The 23806-nt window shown below is 37.9% G+C and overlaps 1 protein-coding gene across 1 annotated transcript in view; it reads right to left on the bottom strand.

The window, feature by feature from the left end:
- Positions 1-202: 202 nt before the first annotated feature.
- The window catches only part of LOC124789284 (tRNA pseudouridine synthase Pus10), a 79211-nt gene continuing 55607 nt past the window's right edge, over positions 203-23806 (bottom strand). Inside the window, exons 8-9 of the mRNA XM_047256590.1 lie at positions 18877-19016; positions 203-418 (exon numbers count right to left, since the gene is read on the bottom strand). Of these exons, the coding sequence (XP_047112546.1) occupies positions 380-418; positions 18877-19016 (179 nt within the window). The 3' untranslated portion in view covers positions 203-379. The remainder of the gene's footprint in view (positions 419-18876; positions 19017-23806) is intronic.

The raw sequence follows: 23806 nt of genomic DNA, 5'->3' as shown, positions 1-23806 counted from the left end.
CTCAAGTGTCACTTGGCTTAAGATAATGTCAGTCTGGATCATAACTGTCTGCTTTGATTTATGCCATTCCTAATTTCTTTGTTGTACGTTTTCCTCGGCTTACAAAAAATGACTGGTAGAAACGTCAACACACAATAAACTTACTTGGTCCCCAGGAAAAGGCTTAATGTTGTATATAAAGAAATAACCAAAACTCCACTAATGAGGATATACATATAAATTTTAGTTGGCCAGCAAACATTTCACAAAGATACCACAATAAATACAATACCATCATTGATGTTCAATATGTCTAATAAAATTTTCATGAAAATAGTACCCTTTTCTCAAAACAAATTTCACCATTACAATAGAAATGCAGACCTATATTTCTGCACTATCAGCTGTTGATTTGTGGTGGCCAGTCCACCATTATATCCTAAAAAAAAGAAAGAAAATACCATTTAATGTCATTAATAAAATTTCAGCACACACAAGCCTTTTTTTCTATGAACATCTAACACAAAAGTTTTTAAACATTTACATTCACCCATACGACTGACAGAAACATAATGAGAAAGTTATGGCAGAATGTAAATGATTTATAAGTAAAGGAGACCAGTTAGAGTACAAGTGTGAGTGCACACGCCCCCCCCCCCCACACACACACCCCTATGCCTTGACATTATCCCAGCTCGACATACAATGCCAGGATTGCATTTTGGTAGATGGTCTAGGACGGGATGGGGGATTTGTCGGGTGGAGGGTGAGAGAGGTGAGAGGAAGGAAGAAGAGCTAAGGTGAGTAGCTAGTGGCTCAGAGGGCAGCACCAGGTTTGCTGGCCAGGAATGTGGGAGGGAGGGGTGACAAGTGCCCGCACTAGGCATGTTATGCAAGGGTGCCCGAGCCACGCAGTGGGGTGCAGAGCATGACGACGATGATGTGGACTGGGAGGGGTGACCGGACAGAGGAAGGGGAAACTCTTGGGTGGAGTAAATTTATAGCCTGAATTGGACACTTGAATCAGCCTCTACTGAGATCGGATGATGGTAACCCTGTTTTACCAAAACTGGCCATTGTAAATAAAGGATTTACAAATGTGATTTTCTCTGAGTTGTCTTCCTTGAAGTTGAATATTTACAGAGTGGCCCTATTTATTTTCCTGTCCTCGATATGCCAACATTGGTTGATTTGCCTTGGAATCTGATTTCTGTTGTTTTCTCAGACTGGTTAGCTGAAGCTATGTTTATAGTTCCTAATGCAGTTGATTGCATTTTTGCAAACAAGATGGAATCCTCAATTCAGTTAAAAAGTGAAAAAACACATGGTGTTCTTGTAGTTCTTACTAATTATCTTTTCTGGTTATGGGAATTACTGCTTGAAATCTTTCTGTGATTTATTTAGTAATATTGTGTTTAACAATGTTGTATCTACCAATTTCTGTTAATTGTGATGTACTGGGAGGCCAAGATGTCCTTAGAATTTTCAAAGCAAGATTATATTGTTAGCCTGGGAACTGGTAGTTTTGATCCTCTCTGCGTATTTGTTTGGCTCAGTATATGGAAGACAACCTACTGTAGCCCAATTGGGGAGGTGCCTGATGGGGGACCAACTACTACACGTAGGCCTCCATCTTCTAAAAGTAAAGGAACTTTTGTGTTCCAAGTTTCATATGAGTTCTATTATCTGTCAAAATATAAACACTGGAATTGTTTCTACAAAATTCCATATTTAAATACAAATACACAGTTAAAGATACAGCAAATCAGCCTGTTAAATTACAAACTTTACAAAATTAGCTGAATAATGAGTTATTTATTTAGTTCCCTATCACAGTTGTACATATATTCCATATTCCTTAATGTAAATTTCTTAATGTAGACTATTTTTGAACTACTCATTATTGAACCACTCTGTACCCCAAAAAGTACATCATCAATGAAAAATATGAACGTGCCTCTTTATCATGTGGTTGTAATATAATTCCAGTGTAATATATAAAAGTTTTGTTCTGTCTTTATGGTACACATTTCAACAGTCTGTCCTTGGCACAACTGGCTTCCTTACAGTAGGTCAACTTAGCAAATATGGTTGAGTGTACTTGATAGGCACCATCAGTGTTCAATACGTGTTCATGTATCGGTGTGACTCTTCTTATTTCAAATAGTACCTCTCAGTGTGTGCCTCTTAATTTCACAATTACATTTGCATAGAGACATCACAAATTTTCCTATTGTAAAAGCTTTTAATATTATTCCAATTCTCATAAAGAGTAACTGTGAAAACTCCAGGCTGGAATATCAACAATATAAGTAAGAGATAAGATTAGTATTGACCGTAAAGATGACGTGTTAAGTTGCAGACAGGCACAACGAAAAGACACTTACACATTAGCTTTCGACTACAGCCTCTGTCAGGAAATAAAATGCACATTCATTCACACAAGCAAGCACACCTCACACACACATGACTGCCATCTCCTGCAGCTCGGACCGGAATGCATTCTGGAAGCTAAAGTGTAAGTGTCTTTTCATTGTGCCTGTCTGCTACTTAACATGTCATAGAGGAGGAGATCAGCATTTGACATACTGTCAACAACAAGGTCATTAAAAATGGACCTCAACCTCAAATTAGGGAAGGATGGAGAAAGAAAGCAGCCATGTCCTTTCGAAGGAACCATACCAGCACTTGCCTTAAGCAATTTAAGGAAATAATGGAAAACCTAAATCAGGATAGCCGGACACAGGTTTGAGCCATCGTCCTCCCGAACGCAAGTCCACTGTGCTAACCACTGCACTACCTCAGTCATCTTAACAGCAAATAGGAATCTATGTTTCCCTTATATTGTTTAACAGAAATTGTAACATTAAATATTTGATTAAAAATTAAAATATTATCTGTAGCATTATAGTACTGGCAACAGCCCCAGGCACTGCCAGAATTGAAAATTTTATAATTTCTATTTTGAAAACCCTTGAATCACTCCAAATTTTGTAGAAAAACAGCACTGTATAATTGGAAAAAATATTAAAACTTTGCACTGTGTTAACAACAGCATCATGTATTGCCGCAAAAATACTTGCAGCCTTCAGATCACTGTGCTTTTGCGCTATGACTGTCAGTTGACTGGTGTACTGCCCAAAAGTTTCAAATTTCATAAAATCTTCCATTATTTGAAACAGAAATACAAAGAGATTTATGTATTCTCAAACAAATGCCAGTACTGAATCATTTAAACAGAAGTTTAGACAGATTATCAAAATATAATAAACACTACATGAAGCCACTTAAGGGTAAAAAATTTTATGAGCTGATGTATTGTGCCTGTATGAAAGAAAAATTAGCACACATTTTCCCTGAGCAGTACTAAGAAGCATTGCATTTCAGACAACAGGCCATTTGAGGTATAGATTACAACGTCGATCATGTCCTAATTTTAACACTGGATTTAAGGAACGTATCAGTCTGAACAACAAGACTGTTTTTGGGCTTCATTAGAGAAACACACAGTCCATAGTTTTGAAAATACTACGAAAATTTTACTCACAGTGCCTAAGGGGTTGAAATTAGACATATTATCGGAATGGGAGATGTATAAATGGAAGGTGAAGGACCTGGTCAAATTAATAAATAAGTAGTCCTTATTTAAATACGATAGTTTCTTTACTTTATTTAATGAGGTCAGGGTGTATAAGCAGACAATAAAAAAGTTCCCAGATCTCATAGTTAAAAATGCATTTTTTTCCATGTGAAAATACACTTTTCCCCAAGTGAAAATACACTTTTTCCACGTTAAGCAATAATATATATTCCCTCAGAGCTGTAAAACCTATAAATCCTTTGAACGGTAAACGTATAATATAATGGCATAGAACTTCCCGGCACTTTAGGATATGAAAGCCAGCAAAAAACAACACAGTTTGTATAGCACTTTGATGTGCAGCAGTAAGTACATTGCAAATTTTTGTATTACAAAAGTATAAATATGAATTCCACCAATTACAGCATGGTAACTTTGAAAGCACTGAAACTGAGAATGTGACACCCTTTTGTGAGTCAATTATAGCTCATGTTATGTGATTCACCAGCCAATGACAGCAGATATTCAGAACATAGGACTTGTAATGTAGTCCGCCATTAGCAACATCACTGTTAAGTAGTGCGAACACACAAGTTAATGGTTTAAATTAATATACATTTAGTATAGCTACATGACAGGCCAAGTTTTTAACTACAATACTGGATGTCTGAGGGTGTGGTTATGCAGGATTCTAATAGCACAGCTTAAATTGCTGCAGCTAAATACTTCTGACAAGCACAATTATAAATTTCACTGCTCTGCACTGATCATTTTGTATATTATCTGTCTGAATAAATGTTCCGACGAGCACTTCATCGTTTCCATAGAAAAGTCAAGTATGTGTGGAATTGCTCAAAGATTCACCTCACCTTTTTGAAGGATAATTATAATTTTTGCCATTGGTCACACAATATTTAATCTATGAAAGAACCAAAATAAATATGAAAAACTACCCTTCAAGCTTGGTCTTTTTTAGCATGTTACCCTTTCAGATATATCAGACACAAATATACCAATAAATTTTAAATAATGGCATAAATGGTTGGTCTTCTGAGTGCAAAATTTTTCTCAGCGGCTGGTCCTCACAGTGTTATGTTTTGAATGAGAGTCAAATGCTCTATCATTTAAGAAACTAACTGCACATTCTCACTCATAACATAATTCGTCTTTCGTAAAAAGGAAATTTACTTTGAAAGTAATGCTTCTCAAAAGACTAATCTCAATACTCTTCCTGCAACTTGTTATAAATGTAAACAGTTGTGACATGACGCTCATCAAAAGCAGTTTATTGTTACAAAGTATTGCACAGGCTTCATCCTAAAGCCTTTGACATATTTTGCTGTTGGCAGTGGCTTGTGTGTGCAGGTTGTTTTGTTGTAAATGGCACATTTTCTCTGCAACTACAATTTTATTTTGTTATTTTCCTCTCATTTATGTTATCTTGCTGCAGTATTTTTTGGCAGTAGTGTGACAAAGTAAATTTTTTTGTTGGAGTATCTGATATTACCAGTCAAAATTACAAAAATTTAAATGTAAATGAAATCAATAAAAAATTCCCAGAATTCTAAAAAATGCTTGTGTTTTTCTCAGATTAAAAAATTCCCAGATTTTTCGCAGATTTCCTGACGCATACACATCCTGGAGGTGAAATAATTTAATATAGCACCCAGCTGCTGGCCGTAAATAGAGATGGGCAAAACTGTTCTTTTCAGAGATCAGATCACAAGTGGTCACTCACTGCAATGAACTAATTCTTTTTCATGATTCAGCACTCACTATTCACTAACAGAAATAAGTAAAAGGAAGATGCATTGCCTTTTCAACTCAGGTCACTAATCCTGTATTTTTATCTGATTTGGTCCTATTTTGAAAGAACATATAAAAAGGAGAAATAATTGTTCTGGTGTAACCAGAAGCGCCTGAATGAAGGTGAAGAATGCAAGAGAAGACAAGGCAGTGGAACATTGGTGGCCAATAGTGTGCTGATTAGGACTGCACCATGACAGAAGTTGCCTCTACAAGAGGAGAATATAAGCAGCACTCCTGCCAGCCTTGGCTGCTCAGTATTTGCTCAGCATCAGCTCAGTACTGGGACAGTATTCAGAGAGTATTAGTGTGGCCTAGCAGAGAGTGCTACAATAGAAGTTATTAGTGATTTACAAACTGTGTCAAACTAGCATAAACATTATATGTAGCAGAAGGCTGGGATTTATGATGCATGTCGCTCACTGCTTGCAACACTATTGTTATTTCAAAGTCAAATATTGTCAATGTGTTTTATTGAAATAAAACTACTAACGTTACTTGCTTGAATTGTTGTATAGCATTCCGAGAAAGCAGCATCCCTCAGGCATGCTATATGAAACGAGTGGGCAAGTCCCCACTTTTGGTGATGAGTATCCTCCAAACCCAGTGCCCGATGGCCACGAACTTTTCGTTTATATAGTGCTGGCACCTTAATTCTCTCTTGTCTTTACTTTGCAGTGGCACTTAATTGCTTTAAAAGTTTCTTGTCATTTTTTCTAACCAGTATTTTCAGATGGGCATTGCAGAAATTTTCTTTTCTTGTCCTTATTTTACTTGCTCGCCATATCTGTTTTTGCATTTGTCACTTCCAACATGCCGACATCACCTGTCTCGCCCCATGCTGAGACACCACAGATGCAAGCATTAGATGCAACACAGCTAATGCAGATGTTTCAGTTCCAGACGCAGTAGATTTCTGCATTACTCAACACGGAGCAACAGCTACTGGCCAATGCTGCGCGCCTGCCGGAACAAGCACCGCCTACTACAGCTTCTATACCACCTTTCAGACAATTTCTTGAGTGGTTGTCCCAGTTTGAAGCCCATACCCTCGCTCAGCAAAATGTACTAGGTACTGTGAAACTTCCATATCTATTATCCACCATAGGAAGTGCACTGTTCAGATTAATTAAAAACCTTTGGGTGAACTGTCTTATGAGCAAGTAATCGCTTCATTAACTAACTTGGGAACGAGGGTGGAGGGGGGGGAGGAATGTTCTGGTGTAACCACAAGTGCCTGAATGAAGATGAAGAATGCAAGAGAAGACAAGGCAGTGAAACATCAGTGGCCAATGGTGTGCTGATTAGGACTGCACCATGACAGGAGCAGCCTCTACCAGAGGAGAATATAAGTGCTGCTCCTGCCAGCCTCGGCTGCCCAGTAATCGCTCAGTATCGGCTCACTATTGGGACAGTATTTGCAGATATTAGTATGGCCTAGCAGAGAGTGCTATGATATAAGTTATTAGTGATCCACAAACTGTCTGTAAAACTTGCATGAACATTATATAGCAGAGGACTCGGATTTATGTTCCATGTCACCCATCGCTTGCTACGCCATTGTTATTTCAAACTTAAGTATTGTCAATCTGCTTTACTGAAATAAAACTACTAATTTTATTTGCTTGAATTGTTGTAAAGCATTCTGAGAATGCAGCACCCCTTAGGCACCCTATACGAGACAAATGGGCAAGACCCCACAATAATTTTGTGGTATGTCCCTAGTAATTTTCAGATACAAAAGTTTTAAATTTTGTCTGCTGCAAAAATTATTAACATTACAACAAAATCCTAAATATTTTTTATCAAGTAGAAAAATTTTAAGAATAGAGACTGAGTCCTGTTACATTTTAATACTTTTATTGAAAAAACAACTTCAAAATAATACCCACTATAAATGAAATGTACCTGTACTCATCATTTACAGTCATTATTAACATGTATTTTCCCACAAAGGAAAAATTAATCAGTCTTGTTATTTATAAATAAAATTTAACCCATTTTAGTCAATGAGAGTCTCTTTCTCTTGTCAGTGCACATTTGTCTTGCTTTTGAAAATATTAGTTCACAGGCCACTGACGTTGCTGTGATACACAACACTTTTAGAACCAGTTGATGCAGTGCTGGCCACAGCAATTTTCTTGTTTCCCATCAGTTTAAGGAATTGCTTTCTAGGCAAATATCTCTCCACTAAATATTTGTCCAGTCTGACAATTGCACACTTTCTGGGACATGACTTGCTTGCAGCTGACTAATAGTTTCATTACTCTCCTCCGAGATTGAAGAAGTCGCATGTGTCACAGTGTTAACTGGTTGAGAAATGAGCTCTGTTTTTTCTTGTTGAACAGCCAACACTTTCATTTCTGCATTATCCTTCATGTAGCAGCCCTGGCACGTTTTGCCCTCTGAAAATCCTTGCCTATGAATGGGGGGTCCAGTAACGTTGCCTGACTAATCAGTTCATTGGAGGAGGTAACCCCAAATCAATCAGATAACTCTTTAAGCAAGTTATCAACCAATGACTATTTCTTGAGGATATTCTGTATTTTTGTCTTTAAAAGATTTTAGCTGCCATTCCATTAATCTTGGCAAGATTTTCATCTTTAAAAGTGAGACTGTTTGAGGACACTTCTTTGGTTACATCATTGAAAACTTTCAAAATCCTTAAAGCCTGTTGCATTATCTCCCAGTCTGTACCTTTTTTAAGTTTAAGGTGATTGATTTTCCATGTAAAATAGCGAGGCAAGAAATTATATGATCTTTATTTAGAGTAAATCTTGCAACATTTCGTGAGTAACAGTTCCATCTAGTTGGGACATCTTATTTCAGTTTCAGTAGGTCTTTTTTAAAATTTTCTTGCATTTCAGCAACTTTGCTTAAAGCAAAGAGTCTCTTCTTGAGAAACATAACAACTCATTCAGCCTCATCAGTGGTTTTCTGTATGGACTTCTGAACTGCGTGTTGTGCAGTGTGGTTTAAAGAATGTGCAAAGCATGGGGTATGTGGAAGTTTCAGAAGCATGGCAATTAATTTGAGTACAGTAGTGATTTTAAAACTGATATTATATTTGGGATACCAGACATAACCCAGTTTGTGATGTTTTCTGCAGTGTGTCTGTCTTAGAATTGTAAGCACTCTAAAAGTATGACTTTAGTTCACTCTTCCCATCTATGAAATGTGCAGTGAGTGGATAGAAATTAATGTTATTTACACTCACTCATGCATTGGAAGAAAGGCAGATTGCCTTTGCGGTGGTCAAATAATTTTTAAGTTTATAAAATAACTCATGATAATAAACTGGACATTGGAGAGTTTGACAACTTTTTTGACTTGGTTAATTATAATTTGGGCAATGCACATTAAATTCTGTATCCTCTGTCAATCATTTTTAAAAGCTCTATATCTAATGCTTTACTTTTATTCAATGTGAACGGCTTTATAACACAGTAAAACTTTCTCAAATTGGCACGTATATAATTCAGAAATCTGCCCAAACCATAGAAGTATTTCAGTCCCAATGCGTTCAGTCCACTTTTATTTGCAGATTTTTTGTATGAAGTGGAACATGCCTAATGCAGGAACAGAAAGCAAATCTCAGAACAAACTTAATAATTCATAGTATAATGCAGAAAAGAGCCTATACAGTACTACTGTATTGCATTTCGTCAGTTATTCATGACTCTACAGGGACGTTACTTATAACACCTCTGTTAAGCGGCGCAAAACCGAGAACGAGGTTCAGTGCAGGGGCAGTGCTGCTGGTGTGGACCTAAAACCACGCTGCTCCGTGTGATGACGAATAAGTTACACTCAGTGTCAGTACAGTACATCAAAGGAAACAGTTCGTTTGTCAGCGCTCTGTTTGTCAGCTTTCTCATTTTCCTCATTATTGACATACAGTGCATACAGGAACATTGTTGCACATCTGCCCACACACTGCTGAAATGTGCTTGCAGTGAAAGAGGTGGGTATTATTCCATTAAACAGTGGTTCAACCCAGCAAAGTCATCATTTTCTGCCAGTTTCAGTTGATTAGTACCACTTTATGAGATACAGTAATATGATGTCGAACAAATGGTATGTGTCGTTAACACTAAACGAAAAGATTAATTTAATCGAGGCGAGTGAAAAAGACAAATTGTCTGTGCACAAAATTATGCTGCATTTCAAATGCGGTAAAACGCAAATTTACGAGACTTTAAGAAATAATGATAAGATTCAGGATGAACGGATGAAAGGGAACGGGCAGATGAAAAGAGAGGTGAAGAAGACCGGAAATGAAGAAATTAACGAAACAGAGTGGGAATGCTTCGTAAGGGCGCGGCCAAAAAACTGATCTTTATCTCAACCCATGTGGAGTGAGGCTCTGAAGGTCGCTAAAGAGCTTGGATTAAGGAGTTCAAGGCATCCACAGGATGGCTGGACAATTTAGTTCTAAAGTTAGGCACAATATCGTGTGGAATGAAATGTGTGGGGAAGATAAGGATGTGCAGGAAGGTGTAGCAACAGAATGGAAGACAATACTGTCCAACTTCATTGTGGATTATGACCCGAAAGACGTGTTCAGTGCTGATCAAATGGGGCTGTTTTATCGTGGGCTGCCTTCAAAATCACTAGCAACTCGAGGGGAAAAGTGCACTGCAGAAAAATGTCCAAGGAAAGGCTGACTATACTGCCATGTGGAAACATGTTAGGTGAAATGGAGAAGCCACTGGTGGTCAGAAAGATCGCAAAACGAAGATGTCAGTAAGCTTCCAGTCAAATGGCTAAGCAATAAAAAGGTGTAGATGGTGAGTGGTCTTATGGAAGAATGGCTGGGCTCTTTAAATGCCAAAATGAAAAAAGGAAATCACCAAGTTCTCCTTTTCCTAGACAATGCAAGCTGCCACACAAAAGTACCGTTATCGAATGTTAAATTGGCTTGGTTCCATCCAGGATCAACCAGCCTCACAAAACCCATTGACCGGGAGGTTATGTACACATTCAAGTGTCATTATATATGATTACTGATGCAGTCTCTTATTATTAGTGTTGAAGATGCAGAAAGTTTGTTTGCTCTTGCACGGTCAGTTTCTGTCCTGGATGCAGTAAATTGGATTGGCTTGGCAGTGAAGGAAATAAAACCCAAAACTGTCACCAAGTGCTTCAACAAAGCAGGGTTTGGGGGAGGGGGGGGGGGGGGGGGTTTAAGAACAAAATGCTTTTGTGGCCATCGAAGTTCGAGAAAATAAAGCAGCAATTGCCGAATTAATGAAAATGCGAAACATTTCATGTAGTGCAGATGATTACATTTGAAGTGATGACTCTCTGTAAACTCACTCCACTTTCACTTCAGCAATGGATTAATGGATTTAATAGAAATCTGCAACACAGAGGATGAGGAAGAAGAAACAAAGGAAGAAGAAGAGGAGCAAAATTATGTACCTAAAGAAATTAATATACCTGAAGAAGTCATTGCATGCATAAACGATGTTATCCAATTGGCTGCACACACAAATTCTCCCAACTTTTTGGAACTATTGTATGGAGCAAAAAATTGCCTAGAAAAAAACAATTTTGAACTGGAAGTTAAAACAAGTTTCCCTCCTTGATATGTGGCAAAAAAGAGAAACATAAAGCAAATAAACATGGGAATAATATGTATGTACATACCATAATAAACTAATTTAAAGTTTGAGTAAAAATATAGAAATGGCGTGTTATTTATCAATCAGTGTAATAGTCCAGTGTTCTATTGTCCAATATACAGCAACTGAATATCTACTGTGCTGGAGTGAAGGTACATAAATACAGTATATGCATAATTAAAAATTTTTACTTACTTTTGTCATAAATGATACCTAACAAATTTTACATAGCCCAGTGAGTTTTGTGTAATCCGGAAACTTGCCCTATTTCAAAAATTATTTTAGTCCCAGGCAATTCCGTTTTGAGCAAGTTTTACTGTATTAAAAAAAAAAAATTCTTATTGGTTGTTGTAAATGAAAAGCAGTAGAGGGTGAGGCACCACAAAAGGAAATAAATCAGGACTCGATCCAGAATGTGACGACACGCATGGGCTAGATACAGCTTGAGACACAATTTGCCTTTCTGGGAAGACACCTTCACCCAAAGTGGAAGCAGACATCAGTGAGGACGGTTCACAAGAAATGATTTCTCACATTTCTGCATCAATTGATGGTGATCTTGATCTGTTTCCTGACCCACATCGTTCCAGAGGTACTGTACAATGCTTTGATTTTAGATGGCTCTTCAGGTTTCATGACGAGCCAGAAGCCATGGCAGTTATTTCCTGAGAGTAGCAGCATTTTCCTTTTTCTTCAATTTTGGTAAAATGGTACCGAACATCACTCATAATTCTTCTACACAAAGACAATGTGGATGACATACTGTTGTGCAGCAGTGAAAAGTACACTGGTAAAATTAAAATATTTACTATTAAGATACTCATTTTAAATTGCAAAATTTTAAAGTGAGAACAAACATACATGCAGTACATCCTACAATCAGAAGTTATAGAGTAGGATGTAGAATGTTACGATCTGCAAAATCTAGACCTACAATCATGAAGTTCGTATCATATATGAAATGGTCTGAAACAGTCATAGTGATTAAGAAACTCGTGAAGACAAGCCTGATAATATGAGAAGATTTCACTGAGCAGAGACAAAAATTTTGAATAATATGATATCCAAATTTGAGCTACATAGTGTGTGGACAAGAACTGGCAGGATAATGGTGAGGATAAAGGCTGCAACAAACCAGTGCAACTCTAAGCCTGTGCTTTAGGAACTACAAACTTTTCTACTCATGCAGCCACTAGTTCTACTAGTGTATGTGAACTGTTAATGTAGAGCATATGTGATCATCACTTTAAACTCATTTTGACGAGCTCCAACACATATTTCAGAGTATCAGCATCCATGTCTTTCACCTAATGAATGTGGACACTTAGCTCAAGCCAAGCATGTTCTCCGGTTACCTAAATATAGACTGCACTGTCCTAAGTCACTACAGAAAGCAGGTGAAGTAGTGGCATACAAACACTTTGACTTATTACCAACCGTGCTACTCACATCCGTTAGTAATGAAGACAAACAAACCAAACACATGTTCATAGATATCAAATCCCTTAAGAAAATTTGACTAATGGGCATTCTCTACAGACCTCTGAAAGTAGGCGTGATAGTCTGTTTCAAAACTGCCTTTTTCGAAATTCAATTTGACTTAGGAGCATATAAATAATGCTAGGAACACTAACATAAATGCTCTGCCCCTTCATTGTGAATTTCAAGTGTGTAGTTTCTTCTTCAAATCTAATAGTATTTCAGCTTGCACCTACCCACAACGCAGCCTATAGTCTGGCCCCCATACATATATTTGCCATGAAATCCACAAGCAAAGCAATTCGTACCTGGAATATCAGCACACAATATCATATTTATGACTTACTCTTAAAATATGTAAGGAATAAACTGTGCCAACATACAGAAACTTTAAGTGTATCAGCGCACCTGAACTTGCAGCAAGACACAAGACATAATTTGGGAGACGACTTCCATACAATTCCTGAGCGTGAAAGACCAACTCCATCAATTTACTACCAAACTGACTCTATTACACAATAAATATGTTCCTCCAAAGACTGGAAACCAGAAGGGAAAACCTGAACCTTGGCTAACAGAAGAGCTAAAACAGTTCATGAATCTTGGAGACACTGCACATTGGACCTACAAACAACCTCCTAACCTTGAAAATAAAACTAGAAAGCAAACAGTCAATCAATCTGAGAGAAATGATAACTAAGACATGCCAATACATTAACCTGAAACATAAAGACCCGTTGCTCTATGGAAAAGCTTGTGTGGTCTAGGGAATAGTAGGCATAGTAGAAGCTGCAGCTGATCCCATTGTCCCAACCAAGAAACTAAACCAGTACTTGACTTTAGCGACAACCTTCACTGAACTGTAAACAAAATACACACTTACTGATTATTTCACGGAGCTACATGATGGTAATCACGAAAAATTCTTTCTTGAATTGACAACACAGTTGAAAAATCCTTCAGCTCAGCATTACTGTACAGGACGATATCACAGTCCAAATGATCAAGCTTAATGTTGACCCACTACTGCTTATAATAACTACTGCTCCCTAGACCCTGAATCTCTTGCTTGGACAACACAGCAGAAACACTCATCCCCATCAGAATACAAGTACTATGGATCCGGTTGTTAAGAAGAGTAGCTGAGTACATTCTGTCTGACAGGAGAGTGAATGTAGACATCAGAAAAGAACTAAAAGTGAAAACATAAATGAGCAGGTTAAAGAATACAGAAACAACTGAAAGGATTATGTCACAAGAATGGAAGATGACCAGGGTGTATACATGGACAAGGAAAAAATAATCCCGGATTTCCCGGTTAAAAATACACTTTCTCCCGGGTGAAAATACACTTTTTCCATGTTAAGTGACAGTATACTCTTCCTCGGCACTGTAAAACTCATCAATTCTTTGAATGTTTATGTTTTTATATACGGATGTTTTGAAAGACCTTTGATGGCAGCAACATGTACACTGCATATTTCCGTGTTACGAAGGTATAAGTTTGAATACCACCAAACACTACATGTCGCTTTCCGAAGCATTGCAATTGAGACTGCGAGGTGCTTTTGTATGCCAGTCATAGCTCATTGTCACGTGATCTCGCCAGCTGATGACAGCATGGACATGTGATATAGTAAGCAAATAGCAAGATCACTCTTTAGTAGCGCGAGCACACAAATAAGAAAAGATAATGGTTTAAATTAATATACATAGCATTCACATATAATATTGGTCTCTAAGATTAATAAGCTGGAAGAGAAGCTGAGCTTCCACATATAATGTTGATCTTTTTCGAGTGTGTTACACTTTAAGATACATCACATAAATGTGCCAGTAAAATTTTTAATAACGACGTAAATGTTTGATCTTCTGGGCTCGAAATTCTTCTAAATGGTTGTCCTCAGAAAGAGCTGATTTTTAAATGAGAGTCAAACATTTTGTGATTTAAGTAATTCATCGTACATTCTCGTGCATAGTTCATATTGCGTAAAAGGAAATTTGGTTTGAATGTAATGCTTTTCAAACCACCATTCGCAATATTTTCCTGTGACCTGTTAGAAATAGGTTCGTTTCAGCAGTTGGAAGAGAGCGCCAGATAATAGGCATCACCGCGCATACGCAGCTATGATGACGCAGAATGCCCATATGTTCATACTGTAAAACACTAAAAGATTTTACATTATGTCATAAAAGAGATAAGACATCAGAGGATACTTCAAGAGCATCGAAATTTCGTGAACCATGCGAAAATGCATAATTCGGCTAATAATGCACATTCATATGTCCAGATTCGTACGTAAATTTTCTTGCCGTACCAGTACTGTATTATCTCATGTTTGGTTCTTTATTATGGCTCAATGCCATATATGACTTGAAAGGAGTGAAATTAAACACTTCATTTCAAATAAAACAGAAAAAATTAATGAAAGCCAAATCTCTTTAGCAAACCGACAATAATAACTTCATTGTTCTGCAAGGCGATTAATGCTTGACTGTCAGGAAGGTGGAAATAAAATCTAAAACTAATAACATATTTTAGCCTTTCGTAATTATGCGAACGTATTTTAATTCATTTGATAAGTCCCGACCGCAAAAATCCGTTTGTTATCATTTAACGTGAGAGCAATAAACTAAGAGAAAACAACAAAATCACTGAACGTAAACACAGGTCACGAGCAGACGATTCATCTCCCCACCACAACTCAGACTGTTCTGAGCATCAGCGCCAGATTTACTATATTTCCTAACCGGGGCAATATTAAGTAGTGGCGCCCAGCCATACTTCTGTAACCAGAAGCGAAAGAAGGTACTACTCATATGCTACTCAACTGCGCATGCACAAGAGCCCGCCCGCCACTGCTCAAACGAATCTAATTTCAACAGTTGTCACGTCACGGTCATCGGAGGCAATTTATTGTTAGGAAGCATTGCATAGTCTTCCTAAAGCCTTTGACACACTTTGCTGTTGGCAGACACTTGTACGAGCACTGTGTTTTGTTGTTCTATACGGTGCATTTCCTTTGCAACTTAAGTTTTATTTTCATTTTTTTTCTCTTGTACATGTTTTGTTGCTGCAGTATTATTCTGCAACAGTGGGATACAGTAATATCCTTTGTTAGAGTGTTGGTTCTTACCAGTCAAAATGACAAAAATTTAGCTGAAAACTAAAACAATGAAAAATTTCCGGAATTCTAAAAAATTCCCGGGTTTTTCCTGGTTTTCTCCCGGATGAAAAAATTCTCGGGTTTTTCCCGGATCTCCCGGTTGTCCTGGGTCGTATACACCCTGATGACAGACTGCCAAAACTGATTATAATTATTACCCAGTGGGCAGAAGATATTTAGGAAGACCAAGGAAAATCAACAATTTCAACCAAGAGGGCATAACAGGCAAATGACTGATACATGCAGAGAGAAGAAGAAGAGACACCATATTAAAAATATTATGATTTTTTTAAGTAACTGTGATTTTAATACGTTTTGTAATTATACATAAAACCCTGGTCTGATGTAAGAAGACTCCTGTTCAGATTAAATGAATGAATAAAAAATTAAACATAATATACAGGTTGTCTCAGGATGAATGGTCAATATTCAGGGGTATGACAGGAACAATCATTTGAAGCACAAGACTTCCTGTGGACATATGCACTATTCTGAATTGTTTCCGAGACAGAACATATTTAATGTACATTGTTACTTATTTTGTTTATTGTTCAGTACATTGTCACTGTCTACAATGTACCATAGTAGTGTAGGACATGTGGTCTATCAAGTTGGGAAACTACCGCAAGTTGGCTTACCTACACCTCCACACATGCTCGTCACACAAGATTTTCTGTTTTCTCTCGCTCGCTTGACACAACCTGTAAGTCCTTGAGTAATGAATAGGAGCTTTTTAAAGGAAATATAATATAGTTTAATTTTATACTGTGACAAGTTTTCGCTAGAGGTCACAGATTTCGTTTTATTCAAGAAAAACATACAACGGTAACTTTAAATATGTTCCATCTCAGAAAACAACTGGGAATAGGGTATATTTTCAGATATAGTTTTTGCTTCAAATGATTGTTCCTGTCAGATCTCTGAATATTGACCATGGCTCCTGAGACAGCCTTTATACATGGACTACCACTTACGCTAAAATAACTGTGTGTTATACGTACCATTACATTTAGTATCCTGTCCACCCACAGTAATTAAAACCTACATAAATGCTAACAACACACCAACAACAGCAACTATAAATGCAAGGGACATAGAAGAAGACATAATAATACACCTAACAAGAACGCTCGCAACAACAAATCAGAGGAGCGACATCACAATACGATAACTAGAACAAATCAAATAAGCTTACAGAGAATAAAGAGCTGAATTTGGATGGAGAGGCGCTCAGTCAAGAAAGTGAGATGCAAGCTGTATCACTTTGCCAAGAGCGTAGACAACAGAGTGATGCCGCAAGTCACCGTGTGGTCTGCTCCATGCGGTCTCATCCATTAGAGCAGCGTGGAGCAATGAGCTAGCTTGCGATCCGATCCATGAGAGTGGTGAGGAGTAGTAAGCTAGAGAGTTACCCAGCAATCTAATTCTTGAGAATGGTGGGGAGTAGTGAGCTAGTGAGTTAGCCTAGTGTCTGACTGGTGAGAGTGGTAGGGAGCCTGAGCTGCTGGGAGGGGAGTGACGCCTGGATTGCTTCGCCCGAACAACGGTTGAAGACAGCAGCTTTTATGATCACTGGCAGTGCTAAGTCAAAGGATAAGAAGTAACAACTCACTCAGAAGTATGTAAACCTTTATTTAGCTTCTGAAATCTGAGATATTCTTTTGAAATCAAGAGCAGAACATGATGCTGGAAGTGTTTTCTGCCTTAAAGTATCGTAGTGAAGCACTTCTGTCTCGTTTTCCCCGGTAGCTGTGCAGTCAGTACAGCAGATCGTGAAGCGAAGGGGCCCACATTCCATTCCTGATTTGGTCAAAGAGGTTTTTTCCACTCGGAGACTGGATGTACCATTGTGTTATATTTACTTACATATCATCATAATTAGTATTACTATTCAGTTTGTTCTATGATTACCACCCGACAGCAAGTATATTGAAAGAAAAAATGAGCTTTCTTTATTTTCTGTTTTCATGAAAGAGAAGAGCATCATGTACTAGTAAGGTACGCGAATCCACATGTGTATAACACACTTTTTCTAGCTTGGGAAATGTTTTCTTAAGGATGTGAGGTGTGGCACCATTGCAGCAGCCTAGCGTAGAATTTTCACCCCCCTCATTACAGCCACCATAGACACACTTTGAAATCATTCATTTGTTCTGAATCATCCAGTAGCCACTCTTTAGAAAGATCTGGCTTGCTGAATGAATTCAGCAGCAGACTGCCCATCTCTAGCCATACGACGACACAGCAATCTGCAGAGTATAAAGAATTGTGGTAGTGATTGGGACTGTTGTCAGTACAATGTGAACACAATTTTATTTCAATTAAGCATGCAATGTTACTAATATTTTTTTATGAAATTTGGAATATTTTTAAAAGTACAGCAGTCAACTAATGGCCATAGTACAACAGCTCAATTGCCTGTGGTCACTACAACATAAGGTTCCTAATTTTTTAATCAAATATACAATTTTCTTTACAAAAGTTTGGAATGACTTAATAGTTCTTAAAATAAAAATTGTAAAATTTAAAATTACAGATGCACCTGCGGCTGTTGTCAGTACACTAGCGTTATGGATAAAATTTTAATTTTTTACCAAATGTGTAATGTTACAACTGCTTCTTATCAAGATTGGAATAATTTTAAAAGTTTTTAAAAAATGAAAATTTGTAATGTTTGTATCAAATATAATTGTGAAATTGATAGGCACACAACAATGAGAGGTACTATTTGAAATAAGTGAAATCATATTGGTGCTGTGGCATGACAAGAGTGTGCAGGAGCACAAATTAAACACTGGTGGCACCTATCAAGTATACTCAACTACATTTGCCAAGATGACCTACTGTATGGAAACCAACTGTACCAAGGACAGATTGTTCGAATGTATACTATTAGAACAGAACAAATCTTTTATATATCACACTGGAACTGTTTTACAAACACATGATAAATACACACATATGTCACAGCTGTTGTAATGAACTTCTGTGACCTGTACACATAGCGCATACTTGAAAATGTTTATATATTTCAACCTTCTGTATTTATAGTTTTCATCACTGATGTACTTTTTGGCATGGGCAACAGTTCAAAACTAAATGGACCATTAAGAAATATGTATGCAGCTGTGACAGGAAACTAAATAAGTAATAAAATATACTTGCTGCTCCTTCATGCCACCACAATGTCATTACTAAACGAATAATGTTTTTGTGAAGATTTCATTGTGAAACTTACCAAGACATCAAGGGCCAGTATGTCGACTTGCACACCACCAAGTAACTGGCCTAGGTCAGGTGTTGTTCGACCAAAATCGCCATGCACAAACTCCTTAATGTATGTTCCAGCCTGTGCCATCACCTCCAGTTTGAAAAGGCCTAAACAGAACCAGAAACCATTTTGTAGATTATCTTACTACCAAATAGTTACAGAGATTGGTAAGGTACAGTGACAAACTGAGTACCAGTCCTTCTCATTGTTAATTATGCTTCAAATGATACCAATTATTTGTGGTGACACATCAACAGAATGAAATTTCAGAAGCTAGCAGCAGCTAATTCAAGTAAAGTCAAACTGGCCACATTTATTTTATAATGAGTAACAACAGAGACAGTTGCTCTTGTAAAAGATTCTCCTGACACAGTGTGCACAATTAAAATACAGATTGAAGTAGTTGTGTGAGTATACTCATCTTCTACCATGATTATCAGCAATTAAAGTGTATGAAACTTTCTGGCAGATTAAAACTGTGTGTCAGACCGAGACTCAAACTCGGGACCTTTGCCTTTTGCGGGCAAGTGCTCTACCAACTGAGCTACCCAAGCTTGGGTAGTTCAATTGGTAGAGCACTTGCCCGCGAAAGGCAAAGGTCTCGAGTTCGAGTCTCGGTCCGAAACACAGTTTTAATCTGCCAGAAAGTTTCATATCAGCACACACTCCGCTGCAGAGTGAAAATGTCATTCTGGCATTAAAGTGTATGTTTCCAAATTTTTGATACTCATAAGCCTATAAAGAAAATACTGCCCCCTTCTCAATAGTTTCTTCCACAAATATTAGGAGCACCAGAAAAAGCACAAAATATTTGTAAAACTATACAAGCGAATAGCTGCTTTTCATTTATTCCTCTTTATGCACTATAAGAAATACAAAAGTCACACTTCAACCCTTGATTTTCACATAGTATCCATGTAATATTGTGAACCCTCCCCCTTTCTTCCTTGTATCAAGAATGCTACTTTACAACAGCGGAAAATGTCCATAACTTATTGTAACACTGTCAATTATGATACTGCAATGCCTGTGTTGTTAAGAACAAAGCAGTGTTCCTTTGGACAAGCATGCTTGTGTGAAAGAACAGGCACTGTGGTGACTTCAACTGTTATCAAATACACGAAATGTATTTGCAGGTATGAATATGAACAACCATCAGTTGTATAAGGGAATGACAACAATGAAAATCTGTGTCAGACTGGGCGTCAGACACGGATTTCTCACTTTACATAAGCAGTGGACTTAATCACTTTGGCTTCAATGCACAACCCACAGCCAGACCCAAACTCATATGCCCACATTCCTGCATCACAACCTGTACTTCTAAATTTGTGCCAGACATACGTAGAGCTGATGTTTGTTCATATTCACAACAGCGAATACATTTCCATAGTCACTCCAGGAGAGCAAACATGTCTGAAGGAATACTGCAATGTTATTCTTAACAACACAAGTACTGAAATATTGTGTTCAACCCCCGATACCAGGTGGCAACTTTCAACTGAAATGTCCTCTCCTGCACAGGAATTATGTAATATGTGTGCAAGTACAGGTTCTGATGCAGGAATGATGACATAAGGAAATCTGTGTCTGGTGCAAGATGTGGTTAAGGCTATCGCTTGCGTGAAGCAGGAAATCTGGGTTTGAGTCCCGGACCAGCACAAATTTTCATTATTGTCACTCCCTTATACAACTGATGGTTGTTCATTTTTGAATACATTCCATGTACTGCAAAATATATTGTTGATGGTGGTTTTTGTGAAACCTTCAATTCCAATATGCTGGTACACTATCTGTCAAAGATTTCATGCTTGTGGAAACTGGCATGACGATTAGTCACTGCTGGATTTTGAGAACATGAACTGTGGCGGTAGGTGTACACAAAATACATTATACCAAGAGAGTTATCTCAACACAAATGTTAGCTGCAAAAACTTACAATCCTTTTATGGCCACAAACTGTTGCTCCCAACTTGCTGAAGTTGTGAACATTCCACAACCACAATGAGCATCTGTAATTTAGGAGAGAAGAAGTAATATGATGTCCTTGAGTGGAGCACAACAGTGAGTTACGGGCACAGACTTAATGTCATAAAAATGTGTTTGTTATTTAGAACAGAAGGAAGTCCACATGACAGAGTGTCATTTGCAGTGGCTTCCATGTAGAGTTTGCCTACCTCTGTTGTTTCATTGACACAATTTCACCGTTTCTGAGTTTTGATACTTGCTCACTTTCTTACTGCCTTGGCACATCTCATTATACCATGAGGTGACAAAAGTCATGAGATACCTCCTAATATCATGTTGGATCTCCTTCTGCCCAGGGCAGTGCAACAATTTGACATAGCATAGACTCAATAAGTTGTTGGAAGTCCCCTGCAGAAATACTGAGCCATACTGCCTCTATAGCCTTCCATAATAGCAAAAGTGTTGCTGGTGTAGGATTCTGTGCACAAACTGACCTACTGATTATGTCCCATAGATGTTCGATTGGATTCATATTGGGCAGCCTGAGTGGCCAAATCATTAGGTCAAATTGTACAGAATGTTCTTCAAATCAATCACAAACAATTGTGGCCTTGTGACGTGGCACACTGTCATCAACAAAAATTCCACTGTTGTCTGGCAAAATGAACCCATGAATGGCTGCACATCGTCTCCAAGCAACCAAACATACCAGAGGACCAAATCCATTTCAAATAAGCATATCTTACACCATTATGGAGCAACCACCAGCTCTTACCAACTCAAATCCGGACTCATCTGACCAGGTCACGGTTTTCTAGGTCTAGGGTCTAAACAAAATGGACACGAACCAAGGAGAGCTGCTGCAGGTGATGTCATGCTGCTAGCAAAGGCAATCGCATCATCTGTCTGCTGCCATAGCCCATTAACACCAGATTTTACTGCAATGTCCTTATGGATATGTTTGTCATACGTCTCACATTGATTTCTAAGTTATTTCACACAATGTTGTTTGTCTGTTAGCAACGGCAAGTCTACACAAACGCCGCTGCTCTTGGTTGTTAAGTGAAGGCCAATGGCTAATGCACTGCCCATGGTCAGAGGTAATGCCTGATACTGAATTTGCTAACATTTTCTGAAATGCTGTAATCACTTTGGAAATGTTTTCACATGAATCATCTGAGTACAAATGGCAGCTCAGCCAATGCACTGCACTTTTATATCTTGTGTACGTGATACTACTGCCATCTATACGTGCACATATCATCAGCCCATGACTTTTGTCAACTCGGTGTAGATGACATTATTTTCAAATTATTCTGATAATTATGAATTCAATTTGCATACTTCATACTCTCAATCTCCTTGATAGCATTTCTTAGGATTTCACACTATCCTCTATAGGTATGGCAGCAGTCTCTTGATTCTGTCACTAGTTCAGATACAACTCCCACTCTCGCGTGTGATATGTAGGGACTTTAAAAAGTAAATGACACTTTATGGCAAGCCGAGTACTTTTACTAAATGCTGCACTACACTTCAAAGTGACAAAGAAATGTGATATTATTTCTCAATATAGTCACCAAGTTTCCCCGTTAGCAACAGTCAGAACATTCTGCCAACCATTCAACTACTTGACAATAAAAATCTGCTCCTTGGTCATGGGCTCATTCAAGAACCACTGCGTGAATGTCCTCATCGTTGGAAAGTGTTTCCATGCCGATGTTCCTATAGTCTGCCAAAAAGATAGAAATTGCATGGTGCAAGATTTGAACTTCCCAATCAGCATCATCTGTGTCTTGTGTAGCCTTGGTCAAATTATTGGCATCATTCCTTACGGCTGGTGTGACATTGCATTTGGTCCATATATTGCCAATATTTAGTGAATCTGGGTGCAATTTTGACATTTTTCCCCACAACAATTACACTGTTCTGCATACTTTAATGTTGGAATACGTTTCCAGTTGCCGCACTATTTCATTTCCATATTGTAATGCATCTGTTTTCTGTACTGCACCAGAACTCTCTCTGCAGGAAACCTGGAACATGTGCTCTCTTCTAACAATGCACCACTCTTGTCACACAATGTTCTTAGCATGGGACAATGTGAAACTTACTTTCTGAAGTAACCTACATACCTTTTGTCATATACAGTAGCACCCTGGCAAGAAAAGTGACACAAGTCCAAAAATGGCAGTTTTTAGTTTAGTCACTGAAAAATGTGTGTGAAGTGCCCTAAAGTGCACAAAAAGTCTAATGGAATTTACACCAACATTACTTACCTGAAATTTAAAGGAAGGTTATACTATTTCACCATAAGTTTTAAAGAATTTATTCTTTATATTGTGATTTCTCAGGTATTGCTTTTCTGAGCTGTGTCACTGTTCTTGCCAGGGAGATATATATGCTTGCTGTTTTGTCACCGTATGAATTCAGAGATACCACTACTTAAAATTTAATGGCAGACTACAAGCAATTGCAAAAAAAAAAAGGGGGGGGGGGAGAACAATCGCAATAATTGCCATAAAAAAGAGCACAAAACAAACCATCAATCGATGGTGAATCTTTGGTTGATTAATTTGACACTTCATTGTCTGATTTCACTTTCAAGCTGTTTGACAATATTGGAAATTAACTCTCCAGATATGCATTTGATACTGATTTAATTCAGTTTCTTTTCTTTCAGTGTGACACCACTTCTACTGTACTTATACATTCAAGGATGTGCAGATTACATACAAAAAGGCTGATGTATCACTGTTTAGTTATTCATTCACTGTGCAACTAAAGGGGGGGGGGGGGGGGGGGAAGGACACATCTCATCCTCAAAATGTCATATGACCTCTCAATACCGCAGGACTGGAAGCCACGTGTTGTGGAGACATTGAAGAACATAAAATTGTACAGTAAATATAGTATTCTAAAATTAGAT

This window comes from Schistocerca piceifrons, chromosome 3 (genome assembly GCF_021461385.2).
Source record: "Schistocerca piceifrons isolate TAMUIC-IGC-003096 chromosome 3, iqSchPice1.1, whole genome shotgun sequence".
In the NCBI taxonomy this organism is placed as follows: Eukaryota; Metazoa; Arthropoda; class Insecta; order Orthoptera; family Acrididae; genus Schistocerca; species Schistocerca piceifrons.
Note: the sequence above shows the minus strand (reverse complement) of the source record. Positions and strands in the feature narration are given on the sequence as shown.